We start from the raw sequence: 16,789 nt of genomic DNA on the forward strand, positions 1-16,789 counted from the left end.
ACTAATGGTACAGGTTATGTATATTTTGATGGAATGAAATCGTTTTCTGCTGATAACTAGTTGTATTGTTATATGGTGCTCTAAATGTAATGTGTGTGCAGTAAGTAGTGCCTGTACTTGAAAGAAGTTAGCCATGTTGGCAAAGGCTACTGTCCTGGATATAGAGTGAACTTTTCACGGGTAAATTAGATGAAGTTGAATGATAAGAATCAAAGAACATCAGTAACAACCCTGATACATTTTGTGGGTTGAGAGTTGTGAGATATCACACAGGGGCCCAGTGATCCTTGGAGGCATACAGCGGCCTTAAGTTTTAACTGTCAGCTTGAGGGTCACTGGGGTAGGATACTCCACACTTCTTCCAGTTGTCGTCTTGCATCAGCAGTTAGCATAGTTGTGTGACAGTATCCCAGGACATCCTTGATCTGTAGAGACACTACACCATGGTCATCTGGAGGAAATGCATCGAGAAGGATAGACTCTGGGCCTCATGTACCTCGTGCACATCCTGGTGCGACATATAGTAGGGCCTTCTTCATATGGAAGCTGTTCAGCAGCTGCTGGAGGCTGCTCCTGATCCTGGGCTTGCTGGCACATCTGTTACTCTTCAATTTCTCTCCACTTTCATAGCCCTGTGCTTATAGCAAAGACAACCTCTATTTAACAGATTATGAGACAAGGTGAGCTTTTCTGGGTATTTGGTTTAATTAATAGAGGGGTTTACCATTATGTCATAACAGTTTAGATATGAGTGACAGAGAATTCCCAAATTCCACTATTGAAAGAAAATAACATCAATTTATTTTTTAACTCTAAAAGTGAACATTAAACAACTACTATTCACAACTCTAAGCCCTCCTTTTTTCTTAAGGGACATAAGATCCAGGCAGCTAAGAACAGAAGAAGCTTGGATGAATATCAGGAGAGTAGGACCATTCTTAAATGAGGAATCAAGCGGGCTAAAAAGGGTCATGACATAGCTTTGGTGAGCAGAATTAGGGAGAATCCCAAGGCCTTTTATTCATATATAAGAAGCAAGAGGGTAACCAGAGAGTGGGTTGGTCCACTAAAAGATAAAGAAGGAAGATTGTGTGTCAAACCTGAGAATATAGGTGAGATTCTCAATGATTACTTTGCATCAGTGTTCACTGAGGAATGGGAGGTGATGAATGCTGAGATTAGAGATAGAAGTTGTTCACTCTGGATCATTCCTGAAGAAGGGCTCATGCCTGAAACGTCGATTCTCCTGCTCCTTGGATGCTGCCTGACCTACTGCTCTTTTCCAGCAACACATTTTCAGCTCACTCTGGATCACGTTGACATAAGGAGGAAAGATGTGTTTGGTGGACTAAAGGATATTAAGGTGGACAAATCCCCAGAACCGGAAGAAATCTATCCCAGGTTGCTGAGGGAGGTGAGAGAGGAAATAGCTGGGACCCTGACAGATATCTTTGTAGCATCCTTAAATACAGGTGAAGTGCCGGAGGACTGGAGGGTTGCTCATCTTGTCCCCCTGTACAAGAAGGGTAGTATGGATATTCCAGGTAACTATAGACCAGTGAGCCTGATGTCAGTGGTGCGAAGGTTGCTGAAAAAGGTACTGAGGGATAAAATCTATTTATATTTGGAAAAGAATAGGCTTATTAGTGATAGGCAGCATGGTTTTATGCGGAGTAGATCGTACCTTATTAGCTTATTAGAGTTCTTTGAGGCAGCGACCAAGTTAATAGATGAAAGAAGGGCTGTAGATATCATATACATGGACTTCAGTAAGGCGTTTGATAAGGTTCTCCATGGTAAACTAATGGAGAAAGTGAAGTCACATGGTGTGTAGGGTGTTCTAGCTAGGTGGATAAAGAACTGGTCGAGCAACAGGAGACAGAGAGTAGTAGTTGAAGGGAGTTTCTCGAAATGGAGAAAGGTGACCAGTGGTGTTCCACAGGAATCAGGGCTGGGGCTACTGTTGTTTGCAATATGCATAAATGATCTGGAAGAGGGCATTGTTGGTCTGTTCAGTAAGTTTGCAGATGACATGAAGATTGGTGGAGTAACAGAAAGCATAGGGGACTGCCAAAGAGTACAGGAGAACATAGATAGATTGGAAAGTTGGGCGGAGAAGTGGCAGATGGAGTTCACTCCAAGCAAATGTGAGGTAATGCATTTTGGGAAGACTAATTCTAGAGCGAACTATACTGTAAACGGAAGAGCCTAAGGAAAAGTTGATGAGCAGAGATCTGGGAATTCAGGTCCATTGTACCCTGAAAGTGGCTGCACAGGTGGATAGAGTGGTCAAGAAGGCATATGGTATACTTGCCTTCATCGGACGGGGTACTGAGTATAAGAGCTGGCAGGTCACGTTAAAATTGTACAAGACTTTGGTTCAGCTGCATTTAGAATACTGTGCAGAGAGGGTTTACAAGGATGTTGCCTGGAATGGATGGTGGTAGCTATGAAGAGAGATTGAGTAGATTAGGATTGTTTTCATTAGAAAAAAGGACATTGATGGTGGACTTGACTGAGATCTACAAAATCATGAAGTATATAGACAGGTTAGATAGAGATAAGCTTTTTCCCAGGGTGAGGGATTCCATACCAGAGCTCACGTGTTCAAGGGGAGAGGTGAAAAGTTTAAGAGGGATATATGCAGCAAGTACAGAGGATGGTAGGTGCCTGGAATGCATTACCAGCAGAGGTAGGAGAGGCAGACACGGTAGATTCATTTAAGGTGCATCTGGATAGATACATGAGTAGGTGGGGAGTAGAGGGATACAGATACTTAGGAATTGGGCAATAGGCTTAGATAGTGGGTTTGGATCGGCTCAGGCTTAGAGGTCCAAAGGGCCTGTAAATTTTCTTTGTTCTTTATCTGCTTATTATCTGCCTCCCAACTCTAGAACAAAATGCTGTTCCAATAAGACACCTATTAAAATTACAGCAGCTTAATTTCAAAACACACAGTGTCTTCAGTGTCTGTCTTCTTCTAGCTACAGATCTCCTTGGGTTGTCTTCTTTCTTTTGACTGTGAATATGTTTCATACGAAAAGGTAACTTTGGTTGAGAGTGTTTCCTAATTTCTTGGGTCTCTCTCAATTGCTTTCTCTTAAAAGCTTTCTCTTCAACTTCATAACACTTAAGAAAAAAGAACCATCATAATGAAAACATGGCTTCATTTTAAAAAAAATTCTTAATCCCATTGCAATGAAATACATAGGTCATTAATCTAAGTTATACTTTCATATTAATTTCTGCACACATATACATAACATTGGAATCTTATCTATACTTTTTCCTTTAAATCCCCTATCATGCATCTGCTATCACATTTTTATGACTCACAACATTGTAAGTTAAAAGTCTGCAACATAAGACTCCAACAAAATGGTCTCATACTTTTGTCTTTAAATCATTCTAAGAATGTAAGAGGATTGTGGTCTATGTACACAACTATCTCCGACACATTGTTCATCATATAAACATTAAAATGTTGTAAGGACAATAGAAAACTCAATAACTCCTCCTTGATGGTACAGTATTTTCTCTGGTGAGTTTCTTTGAAAAGCAGTCAATAGGCCATTCTATTCCATCATCATCTTCCTGTCGCAGTACAGTTCCAACTCCTATATCGCTAGCATCAATTGCATTTTTTAAGGATTTCAAAAAACTTGGTGTAGCTAAAACTGCTGCTGTGGTTAACACTGCTTTTAATTCTCAAACACCTTCAGGCACTGTTCTGTTCACCAAAATTTTGAGTTCTTCTTCAGTAAATCTGTTAGCGGTGCCACCATGCTGCTGAAGTTTGGAACAAACTTCCGGTAAAGTCCCAAAAGTTGTAGCAGCTCTTTTTTTGAGGACGGCCACGTATGTTCCCCGAGAGCCTTTGTCTTTGCATTCCTTGGGGTCAACCTTCCATGATCGATGTTATGTCCCAAGAAAATCACCTCTGCCTTTGCAAATTCTGTTTTCTTTAAGTTTATAACACTTTTGCTTCTCGTAATTGTTTGAAGAGCTCTGCCAACTGTGCCATGTGACCTTTCCATGACTCAATAAAGATCACTACATCATCTAGATAAACTGCACAATTTGTTAATCCGGCCACAACTCTATTTGTGAGTCTTTGGAATGTGGCTGGTGCATTCTTCATTCCAAAGGGCATCACTTTGAATTGATATAGCCTATTTACAACAGCAGACACTTTTCTGATAAAGATACTTGCCAATAACCATGCAGTAAGTCCAACTTTGTGATGTAAGTGGCTTGACCAACTTTCTCTATACAGTCATCCAGTCTTGCTATTGGGTATGAGGCTGATTTAGTTACCCCATTGACCGCCCAATAGTCCACACACAATTGTTGGCTCCTGTTAGGTTTGGGAACTAACATGATCGTGAAGTCCACTCACTCCAACTCGGTTCGATAATATCTCTGTTGAGTATTGCATCCACTTCCTTCTGGACCCGTGTGGCTTTGAGAGGATTAGGTCTGCAGGGGTATTTTTTATTGGAACAGCATTCCCTACTTCCACCTCATGCACAATAATATTAGTCCTCCCCATTCTTATACTGTCCTTATACTGCTGCAACAAATCTTTCAACCTTGGTCCTGAGACAGATAGTTTACTAACCCACCTCACTCCTCAAGGACATTCTCAATGTTTAAAGTATTTTGAGGCACATCAAATTCCACAACATCTGGATGTGATTCCTCACTTTTCGGGGCAGTAACTAGCACCTGTTTCTCTAGCTCTCGATCTCTATTATGGTAAGGTTTCAACATATTCACATGATGTAGCCAAGATAGTTTTTTTCCTATCATACATCTATACCAGATTGTTTACCTGACTTAATTTTCAGATAATAAGCAGTTCAGAGAATCCCTCTGTTAATTCAACCAAAACCCAGAAAAGCTCACCTTGTCTCGTAATCTGTTAAAATATGAGTGACGGAGAACTCCCAAATTCCACTATTTAAAGAAAATAACATCAATTTATTTTTTAACTCCAGAAGTGAACATTAAACACAACTATTCACAACTCTAAGACCCCTTTCTCTCAACTGCTTAGTATCTGCCTCCAGCTCTACAGCAATATGTTGTTCCAATAAGACAGCTATTAAAACTACATCAACTTAATTTCAAAACCACACATCTGTCATCTTCGGTGTCCATCTTCTTCCAGCTATAGATCTCCCTGGGTTGTCTTCCTTTTGTTGTGAATATGTTTCATATGGAAAGCTGCTTTTGATAGAGAGTGTTTCATAATTTCTTGGGTCTCTCTCGATGGCAGTTGCTCTCTCTTTTAAAGGTATTGTACACATCTTCAATTTCATAACAATATTGTCCAGGTCTTGCTGCAGATGGACATGCACTGCTTCAGGCTCTGAGGAGACTGAATGGGGCTGTCAAATTATGCAATCATCAGCAAACATCCTTACTTTTGATCTTATGATGGAGGGGAGGTCATTGATGAAGCAGCTGAAAATGGTTGGGCCGAGGACACTACCCTGAGAAACTCCTGTGGAGATGTCCTGCAGCTAGGAGAACTGGCCTTCAACAACCACAATCATCTTTTCATGTGCCAGGCATGGCTGTAACTAGTGGAGAACTTTTCCTCAATTCCCAATGACCATAGTATTGCTGGGATACCTTGACACTTCAGTTGGTCAAATGGTGATCAGTGCTGTCATTCTTACTTCACCTCTGCAATTCAGCTCTTTTGTCCATGTATGGCAAACTCTATGATGGCCATCATAGTTATAGGATTTGACCACAGGAACTAAGATGCTTTGCTGCAATTATACAGAGTGAGGCCACATGTGGAATATTGTGTGCAGTTTTTGTCTCCTTATCTGGGGAAGAATTTTCTTGCTATCATGGGAGTGCAGTGAAAGTTTGCCAAATTGATTTCTAGGATAGTAGAAGTGACCAATGAAGACAGATTAAGATGGTTTGGATTGCAATCACTCAATTTTAGAAGAATGAGGTGTATCTGTATAAACCTATATAATTCTGACAGGATTTGATGGGTTAGATGCAGAAAGGAAATGCCTGATCATGGACGAGTCCAGAACCTGAGGATATAGATTAAGGATAAGGGGTAAATCTTTTAGGACTGTAATGAGGAGACATTTCTTCACTAAGAGAGTTGTGACCCTGTGGAATTCACTACCACAGAAAGTGGTTGAGGGCAAAGCATTTTGTTTTATCAAGAAGGAGGTTGATGTAGCTCTTATGGGTAAAGAGATCAAGGATTTGGGGGAGGGCAGGATTAGGATTTTGAGCCCAATGATCAGCCATGATCATAATGAATTCAGGAGCAGGGTCAAGGGGTAAATGGCCTACTCCTGCTCCTATCTTCGACTTTTCAATGCAACCGAGGTATCACGTGGTAAGAAGCTGAGTAACCCTGCTGGAACCCAAATATTGCTGAGCAGGAGCTGCCTGATAGCACTGTTGATGACAGTTTCCATCACTTTATTGATGATCAAGAGTAGACTGATGGGACATTAATTGGCTGGGTTGGATTTGTCCTGCTTTTTGTATACAGGATAAAGTTGAGCAATTTTCCACTTTGATATTTGCCAGCATTCCAGCTGTAAGGTGATATCTTGGTTCAGGTGCAGCAAGTTGTGGAACACAAATCTTCAGTACTATTGCCAGAATGTTGTCATGGCCCTTAGCATTTGCAGTACTTAGTGCTTCAACCACTTCTTGATGACACGTGGAGCATTTCAAATTGGCTAAAGACCAGCATCAGTGACATTAGGGACCACTGGAGGAGATTGAGATGGATGTAAATTGTTGCAAATGCTTCAGCCTTATCGTCTTCATTAATCTGCTGTGAGGTTGGGCTTACTTATGGATCCACCTCCTCAAATTTGTTGTTTAATTGTCCATCACCACTCATGACTGGATGCGGTTGGACTGTAGAGCTTAGTTATGATGCATTATTTGTGGGATTGTTTTGCTCTGTCTATCTCTTGCTGCTTATGTTGTTTAGCATGCAAGTAATCTTGTTTTTGCAGCTTTACCAGGTTGACACCTCAATTTTGGTATACCCATGGGGCTGCACTGGCATGTTCTCTTGCACTGTCCATTGAACCAGTCTTAATCTCCTGGTTTGATGGTAAATGTAGAATGGGCTTGCTATGTCAATGAATAAATCCGCTGGTGCTAATGGCTCACAGCACCTGACCGAATCCCGATTTTGAATTGTTTGATCTGATCAAAGTCTGTCCCATTTTGCAGAGTAACAGTGCCATGTAACACAATATAAGGTATTATCAATATGAAGGTGGGACATTGTCTCCCCAAGGTCTGTGCGGTGGTTACTCTTACTGATATTGTCATGGACAGATGCACATGTGGCAGACAGGTTGAGGATGAGGTCAAGTATGTTTATTGCTCTTGAAGGTTCCCTCATCATCTGCTGCAGACCTCAGTCTTGCAACAATGCCCTTTAGGACTTGACCAGCTCATTCATTAGTGCTGTTGAGCCACTCTTGGTGGTGGACACTGAAATCTCCCACCCAGAGTATATTCTGCACCCTTCCTCCAAGTATTGTTCAACACAGAGGAGCACAGAGTCATCAGCTTGGACAGGACTGCATGTGGTCAACAGCAGGAGTTTTCTTGCCCATGTGGAGTTCTCTCTATTTCCTGGCTGTGCAAATCTCCAACCACACTCAAGTTGATTGCCAATAACCAAGTCAAAACCAGTTTTTGATAGACATCCCATTCTTCATCCTCAAAATTCAGTTCCTTTCACATTAAAACAGTGCCAACAGATTGCACCCACATTGATGATATACTGTAGCAACTCACCTAGGTTCCTCTGAAATCACCTCTCAAACATGTAATCTCCGATCTGGAAGGGCATCACTACCTGAAAGGGTCCCCTCCAAAACATACACCACCTTGACTTGGCACCATATCACCATTCCTTCACAGCCACTGGATCAAAATTCTGGAAATCCACTGTAACAGCATTGTGTATGATCCTATACCCCAAAGTCTGCTGTAGTTCAAAAACTTTGCTCATCATCACTTATTCAGGGCAATTACAGTTGGCAGTAAATGCTGACTAGCCAGCAACACCCTCACCCAAGAAATAATTTTAAAGAATTGTAGTTTTCATTCTGTTCAGAAAACCATCAGTGTTTTCAATCTCAATCAAGTTTGTGAGACATGATTTCCCATGCACAAAGCCATGTTAACTATCCCTAATCAGTCCTTGCCTTTCCAAATACATGTACATCTGTCCCTCAGGATTCCTTCCAACAACTTGCCCACCACCGACGTCAGGCTCACTGGTCTATAGTTCCCTGGCTTGTCCTTACTACCCTTCTTACCTCACCTGTGACTATCGATGATACAAATTACTCAGCAAGCGGCCCAGCAATCAGTTCCCTAGCTTCACATAGGGTTGTAGGGTATACCTGGTCAGGTCCTGGGGATTTATCCACCTTTATGCGTTTCAAGACATCCAGCACATCCTCCTCTGTGATATGGACATTTTGCAAGGTTTCACTATCTATTTCGCTACTTTCAATATCTTCCATATCCTTTTCCATAAGTAAATACTGATGCAAAATACGCATTTAGTATCTCCCCCATTTTCTGTGCCTCCACACAAAGACCGCTTTGCTGATCTTTGAGGGGCCTTTTTCTCTCCCTAGTTACCCTTTTGACCTTAATATATTTGTAAAAACCCTGTGGATTCTCCTTAATTCTATTTGCCAAAGCTATTTCATGTTCCCTTTTTGCCCTCCTGATTTGCCTCTTAAGTATACTCCTACTGCCTTTATACTCTTCTAAGGATTCACTCGATCTATCCTGTCTATACCTTACATATGTTTCCTTCTTTTTCTTAACCAAACCCTCACTTTCTTTAGTCATACAGCATTCCCTATACCTATCAGCCTTTCCCTTCACCCTAACAGGAATATACTTTCTCTAGATTCTCATTATCTCATTCCTGAAGGCTTCCCATTTTCCAGGCATCCCTTTACCTGCGAACATCTGCCCCCAATCAGCTTTTGAAAGTTCTTGCCTAATACTGTCAAAATTGGCCTTTCTCCAATTTAGAACTTTAACTTTTAGATCTGGTCTATCTTTTTCCATCAGCATTTTAAATCTAATAGAATTATGGTCGCTGGCCCCAAAGCCCTCCCCCACTGACACCTCACTCACCTGCCCTGCCTTATTTCCCAACAGTAGGTCAAGTTTTGCACCTTCTCGAGTAGGTACATCCACATACTGATCAGACAATTTTCTTGTACACACTTAACAAAATTCTCTCCATCTAAACCCTTAACACTATGGCAGTCCCTGTCTATGTTTGGAAAGTTAATATCCCCTACCATAACCACCCTATCTTTCTTTCAGATAGCTGAGATCTCCTTACAAGTTTGTTTCTCAATTTCCCTCTGAGTATTAGGGGATCTATAATACAATCCCAATAAGGTGATCATCCCTTTCTTATTTCTCAGTTCTTATTTTTCAGAACCCCCTATACTCACTACTGCAGACTTTCTGTACGTCACACTTACAAACAATATACTTATCTGCTTCTGTGCTGTGAACTTCGCCCAAACAGTTCCTCCAAGATCAGTTGTGAATTTCACTGTTTGTTAATTTTCTCAGACGCACTCCGAAGTCCAACGACACTTGAATTCAAACAGCAAAGGCAGTAACTGTGCAGGTTCACTGCTGTGTCAGTTTCTTTCTCTCTCTCTCCTGCACTGACCTCACCATGTGCATCCTTTGTCTGTTCTTTTCCCTTTTAAAACTGCTGTTGTTTGACTTTTTTTTCCTAAAGTTCTAAAGCAATGCAACAGCATATAAAACAGTAATTGTTGCTCCTGGAATTTGAGAAAATCACCTCCAACACCTAAAATACCTCAATAAAGAAGCATCTGTTACAGCCAGAAATTTTTCCCATCCTCCAATCTGAAAGGGTTCAGAAAAGATTTATAAGGATGTTGCCAGGGTTGGAGGATTTGAGCTATAAGGAGATGTTGAATAGGTTGGGTCTGTTTTCCCTGGAGCGTGGAGGCTGAGGGGTGACCTATTGAGGTTTATAAAATTATGAGGGGCATGGACAGGATAAATACAGAAAGTCTTTTCCCTGGAGTAGGAGAGGGTCCAGAACTAGCGGGCATAGGTTTAGGGTGAGAGGGGAAAGATATAAAAGACCTAAGGCGCAACTTTTTCATGCAGAGGGTGGTATGTGTATGGAATGAGCTGCCAGAGGATGTGGTGGAGGCTGGGACAATTGCAGCTTTTAAAAGGCATCTGGATTGGTATATGAATAGGATGAGTTTGTGAATAGGAGTGGATATGGGCCGGTTGCTGGCAGGTGGGACTAGATTGGGTTGGGATATCTGGTCAGCCTGGACAGGTTGGACCGAAAGGTCTGTTTCCATGCTGTACATCTCTATGACTGTATGACTCTAAGCGGAGCAGGTGTAGGCCATCCGGCCTTCTGTGTCTGCTCCATTATGCAATAAGATCATGGTTGAACTTTTCATAGCCTCAGTTCCACTCACCCACCCTCTCTCCATAACCCTTAATTCCTTTACTGTTCAAAAAGGTATCTATTTTAGCTTTAAAAGCATTTGCCAAGGAAACCTCAACTACTTCACTGGGCAAGGAATTCCGTAAATTCACAACCCTTTGGGTGAAGATGTTCCTTCCCAATTCGGTCCTAAATCTGCTCGCCCTAATTTTGAGCTATATCCTTTTGTCCTATTTTCACCTGCCAGTGAAACATCCTCTCTACTTCTGTCTGATCTATTCCCTTCATTACTTTATATGTATCTACAAGATCACCCCATATTCTTCTAAATTCCAATGAATATAGTCCCAGTCTACTCATTCTCTCCTTGTAAGCCAAACTCTTCAACTTTGGAATCAACCTTGTGAATTTCCTTTGCACCCCTCGAGAGCCAGTATACCCTTTCTCAAGTAAGGAGACCAAAACTGCTCGCAGCACTCCAGGTGTGGTCTCACCAGCACCATTAGTAGCTGCAAAATAACCTCCCTATTTTTAAACTCAGTCCCTTTAGCAATGAAAGACAAAATTCCATTGGCCTTTTTAATTACCCGTTGCACTTATAGACCAAATGTCTGTGATTCATGCGCAACCAATTCCATCTGTTCAGCAGCATGCTGTAATTTTTTACCAATCAAATAACAGGCCTTTTTACTGTTATTCCTACCAAAATAGATGACTTCACATGCATTAATATTGTACTCCATCTGCCACACCTAGTCCACTCACTTAAAGTATCTATTTCCCTCTGTAATGTTTCACAATCCTCTGCACACTTTGCTCTACCACTCATCTTAGTGTCATCTGCAGACTTTGACACTCTACATGTGGTCCCCACCTTCAAATCATCTTTGTAAAGTGTGAATAATTGTGGTCCCAGAACTGATCCCTGAGGCACACCACTAGTCATCGATCGCGACCAAGAAAAAACATCCGTTCTTTGGATTGAGTCTCAATTTTTTGAGAGTGTTAGGAAAAAGGATAAAATGTTGATTTAGTAGAAATTCCTAAGTTCTGAGAAGTTCTGAATTCTAAAGAAGTGTCACTGGACCCAAAACGTTAACTCTGATTTCTCTTTACTGACACTGCCAGACCTGCAGAGTTTTTCCAGCAATCTCTCTCCATGCAAAAGCTTGTACAATCAAAAGAAGGGGGAGGGGGTGAGTGGAGAGCATGAGAGAGAAATGTCCAACATTGCTCAGGAACCAGTCCAGAAATCTCATTGTGTTGACCTGTTTGAAAATCACACAACGGATTCAATTGAAAAACTAATCAAAACTGTCTCTGGGCAAAACTGCTCAGGACACATGTACATGGTGTTCACATCTCCAGCATCCAACTCCACTCAACATTTTAGAAACAACTAACTGCAGTAACTCACTTCTTAATCCTGCAACATCTACTTCCATATTTCCTTGGTTTAAAATGATTGGTATTATTTCTCAACATTTTTATTTAAAGTTTTAAAAAAAGGTGGCCTTTACACAAATTGCTGTTACACTTCGATATCTTTATTCATGGTATTACCGTCACCAATGGAAACCTGTTCATGTGACAGGTTTGAACCTTGTAAAGCCATCATATTTCAAATTCTCAGGAATAGCAGAGAAACTTCTCATAAACAAGGGAGAATGAAGATTGGTACATAACCAATATGCAGATGTGGAACTGCTTACTCTGCACATAGGCCACATGGTACAGGTTATGCATCCTACCCAGGAAATCTGATTGCCCCAAAAATATTCAAAGTGTATAGGAAACGCTAGGTCCCACTATGTGATAATATCAAATGAGGCAACTTTGAAGAAAAATGGACATCAGTCAAAGTATCATACAACTGTAAATAATCAGCATTCCAGTTACACGTGAAAGTGAAAACATGACCACTATGAAAACAAGAAACACTTTGATAATACAATGTATGTCAATGCACTAACAAGTCAAGAACACCTCAGTGATATGACTAGATTTCAGGAAAGTTATAACTTTACACAATTCAGGATGATTTGAAGAGCATATATAGACATACAAATGCTTAATCTCTTAAATGAAAACAAAGATCTATTTTTTGTGCAATTTGGTTTTGCAATTGCTTCACTTGTACATAGCAAAATACTTAATATGTGTCATCTTGGAAAGTAAAAGGGTTTTGTAACAGCATGTTAAGAAAGTATGCAAATGAACAAGGAATCAGGATGCAAAGCACTATGTGTTTAACTGTTTCTTAGTGTTGCTCATAATATGTCATTGTTGCTGAGTTAGGACTCTTATGGTGTGATACTTCTGCTTCAGAAGTATGTCGTAACACCTTTGATAGATTAATTACAAAATACCTGCCACTGTTGCTGTGTTTGTGGTGCAGTGATAGCTTTCCTACCTATGAGCCACAATGCCAAGGTTCAAGTCCAACTGCCTTCGAAGGTTTGTCATAACATCTCTGAGCAAGTGAGGTTTGAGAAGATTTGACACTCAGGTTGAGGTTCTGGGTGTAAGTTTGCTAGCTGAGCAGGAAAGTTCGTTTTCAGATGTTTCGTCACCATGCTAGGTAACATCATCAGTGAGGCTCCGGTGAAGCACTGGTGGTATGGCCAGCTTTTATTTATGCGTTTAGGTTTCCTTGGGTTGGTGATGTCATTTCCTGTCCTTTTTTCTCACTGGGTGGTAAATGGGATCCAAGTCAATGTGTTTGTTGATAGAGTTCTGGTTCGAGTGCCATGCTTCCAGGAATTCTCACACGTATCTCTGTTTGGCTTGTCCTAAGATGGATGTGCTGTCCCAGTTGAAGTGGTGCCCTTCCTCATCTGTACGTAAAGGTACTAGTGAGAGTGGGTCATGTTGTTTTGTGGTGAGTTGATGTTCATGTATCCTGGTGGCAAGTTTTCTGCCTGTTTGTCTAATGTAGCGTTTTTTACAGTTCTTGCAAGGTATTTTGTAAATGGCATTAGTTTTGCTTGTTGTCTGTATTGGGTCTTTCAAGTTCATTAACTGCTGTTTTAGTGTGTTGGTGGGTTTGTGGGCTACCATGAGGCCAAGGGTGCCCAATGAATACAGTCTGCCGATTTCTTAGCAACAAACATATCCAGAAACCCTAGCCACTCTCCCCTCCATCAAAGACATCTCGGAAATGACTGCTAGGCTATTAAGACCTCTTGACACCACAAACCCACCAACACACTAAAACGGCAGCTAATGAACTTGAAAGACCCCATATAGACAACAAACAAAACTAATGTCATTTACAAAATATCTTGCAAGAACTGTAAGAAATTCTACTTTGGACAAATAGGCAGAAAACTAGCCACCAGAAGACATGAACTTCAACTAGCCACAAAAAGACATGACCCATCTCACTGGTATCTTTACTCCACTTTGACTGAGACAACACATCCATCCAAGAACAAGCCAAATGCATGAGAATTCCTGGAAGCATGGCACTCGAACCAGAACTCTTTCAACAAACACATTGACTTGGATCCCATTTACCAACCCCGAGAGAAAAAAAACAGGAAATGACATCACCACAGGAAATGACATGACCAACCCAAAGAAACCTAACCACATGAATAAAAAGTGGGCCATACCACAGTGCTTTATTGGAGGCTCACTGATGATGTTACCTAGTATGGTGACAAAACATCTGAAAATGAACCTTCCAGCTCAGCGAACAAACTTACATCTGTCTCTGACCAAGTTGACTAGAAAATATTAAATGAAGTTGCTGATTCCCATTTGTGTGTTGAATCATGCCTGAAAGCTGGAATTTTAGATAATTGAACCTACTTGTATTTTACTAGTCCTGTGTGTGATTGTTGAATCAAAATGGGTGGCGCTGGAAAAGTACAGTAGGTGAGGCAGCATCCCAGGAGAGTCAATATTTTGGGCAAAAGCCCTTCATTAGGAATGTGGACCATCTCTGAGACTTCCTTCCCTTCCTGGACTTCTCCGTCTCCATCTCTGGCAACCGACTCACCTCAGACATCGACTTCAAACCCAATGATCCCAACAGCCCTTCATGTAAAAATGTGATCCCTTACTCCCAATTCCTTCGCCTCTGCTGTATCTGCTCCCAGAAGGAGCAAATCCACTCCAAGACGTCCCAGATGTCCTCCTATTTCATAGACTGCAATTTCACCTCCCATGCCTCCAGTGCATCTCCTCCACTTCCTGTATCTCTGCCCTCAAACCCCACCCTTCCAACCTTAACCAGGATGGGACCCTCCTGGTCCTCACCTTCCACCCCATAAATCTCCAAATACAGCGCATTATCCTCCGTTATTTCTGCCACCTACACTCAGACCCCACCACCAGAGATATTTTCCCCTCCTCACCCCTATCTGTGTGCCGCAGACCATTCCCTCCCCAACTCCCTTGTTAGGTCCACGTCCCCAATCAACTCATCCTCCACTCCTGACACCTTCTCCTGCCACTGCAGGCGGTGTAAACCCGCACCTCTTCACATCTGGCAGAGACTTTCCTGCACATCCATCCACCTCATCTACTGTGTTCGTTACTCTCGATGTGGTCTCCCCTACATTGGGGAGACAAGGCGCCAACACGTGGAGCATTTGAGGGAACATCTCTGGGACACATGCACCAAACAACTCCACCACCACCCTATGGCTGACCATTTCAACTCCCTCTCCCACTCCTCCAAGGGCATGCAAGTCCTGGGCTCCTCCACCAGCAATTCAAATCCACCTGCCAACTGGAGGAAGAATGCCTCATCTTCCATTTGGGACTCTTTAAACACATGGCATCAACATTGACTTCACTCGTTTAATAATCTCCACTCCACACACCTCATTTCAGACCCAACACTCCAACTCAGTACCACCCTGTTGATTTGTTTTAACTGTCCATCTTCTTTCCCACCTATCTTTTCCACCCTTTCCACCGATCTATCACAATTACCCCCCACGCGTCTACCTATTGCCTTCCCATCTATTTGCTCCCAGCCTTGCCCCCATGCCACTATTTATTTCTCATCCCCCCTTCTGCCTTCACAGTCCTGATGAAGGGCTTTTGCCTGAACCATTGACTCTCCTGCTCCTTGGATGCTGCTTGACCTGCTGTGCATTTCCAGCACCACCCTTTTCGACTCTGACTCTCCAGCATCTGCAGGCTTCACTTTCTCCTTATGAGATTGCTGAGTTTGCGTAAAAGATTCAGAAACGTAAGAATGACAAAGAAGCTGAAGATAGCTACTCTATCCAAGTTAATATTAACTTACCTGTGGCAGTTGTTTAGCAATATCTCCTCCAACAAAGACAGCCTCAAGATAAATCCACAGATTTTGAACTAAAAGCCACTGTTCTATTATAGTTGTGCATGTTGTCAGATTATGCACCCAGAGTTGAATATCCTTCTTATAATAAGTATTATACCTGTAGGATAGGACAATTTCAGAAATCAGTGGAATACTAGTGAGTTAGTTCAGGAGCTATGGTTGGGGCACAAGCAACAATCCTGTTTTACAAAGCTAAAATACTGCAGCCACTTGAAATCTGAAACAGGAATTGCTGAAAATGCTCAGCAGATCAGGTAATATCGATGGAAAAATGAACAATATTACACATTAACCCCAGGCAGCTGGCAGGTGGGTGGGGTATTGGGTTCTGTGACGTTAGCACAATCCACACCTGCCAATGCTGAAATTTTATCAACAACAGGGAAGCTGTCTGTAGGCCTGCCCCACCATCAACAAATTGAGGAACTTAAATGATTAATTAATAGCCGCTGAAGGTCTACCAATCACCAGTGCTTGAGATTTAGCTAAGTCTGTTCAGTCAGAGAATGCTTTTCTCGGGGTTTGCTGTAAAGTAGGAGGGCCACTACTTATGCTGGGACTGTAAGGGACTGAGAGTTGCTGGTCACTTGATTGCCTGGCAACTCTTGGGGATGAAGCGTCAAAGCCAAGATCCAGCTTAATATTTCAGACCAGTGATCTTTCATCAGTAACTGTCAGAGAAGGTGTAATTTGTCACTTTTCTAAAGGGTATTACACTATTGTGGCAACTTAAAAACTGAGAGATGAATATTGTTTGGAGAAATTCAAACATAGAATCATAGAATCAAACAGGGCAGAAGTGGTCCTTTGGCCCATTTGTTCCACTTTCCAGCACTTGTCCCATAGTTATAACATTTCAAGTACTCGTCCAAGTGTTTTTTAAAAGCTGTGAGGTTTCCTGCCTCAACTACCCTCCCTGGAAGTGTATTCCAGATTCCCACCACTGTTTGATT

General features: G+C 41.8%; 1 protein-coding gene across 1 annotated transcript in view; it reads right to left on the minus strand.

Annotated features, from left to right (window-relative positions):
* LOC122540179 (dynein axonemal heavy chain 8-like) overlaps positions 1-16,789 on the minus strand; it is a 1,258,818-nt gene that overhangs the window by 553,637 nt on the left and 688,392 nt on the right. Inside the window, exon 36 of the mRNA XM_087976819.1 lies at positions 15,780-15,933. Coding sequence (XP_087832945.1) covers positions 15,780-15,933 — 154 coding nt within the window. The remainder of the gene's footprint in view (positions 1-15,779; positions 15,934-16,789) is intronic.

The sequence above is a fragment of the Chiloscyllium plagiosum genome, unplaced genomic scaffold, assembly GCF_037043375.1.
Source record: "Chiloscyllium plagiosum isolate Xiang-an unplaced genomic scaffold, Cpla_swu_hap1 HiC_scaffold_3, whole genome shotgun sequence".
NCBI classification, from domain to species: domain Eukaryota; kingdom Metazoa; phylum Chordata; class Chondrichthyes; order Orectolobiformes; family Hemiscylliidae; genus Chiloscyllium; species Chiloscyllium plagiosum.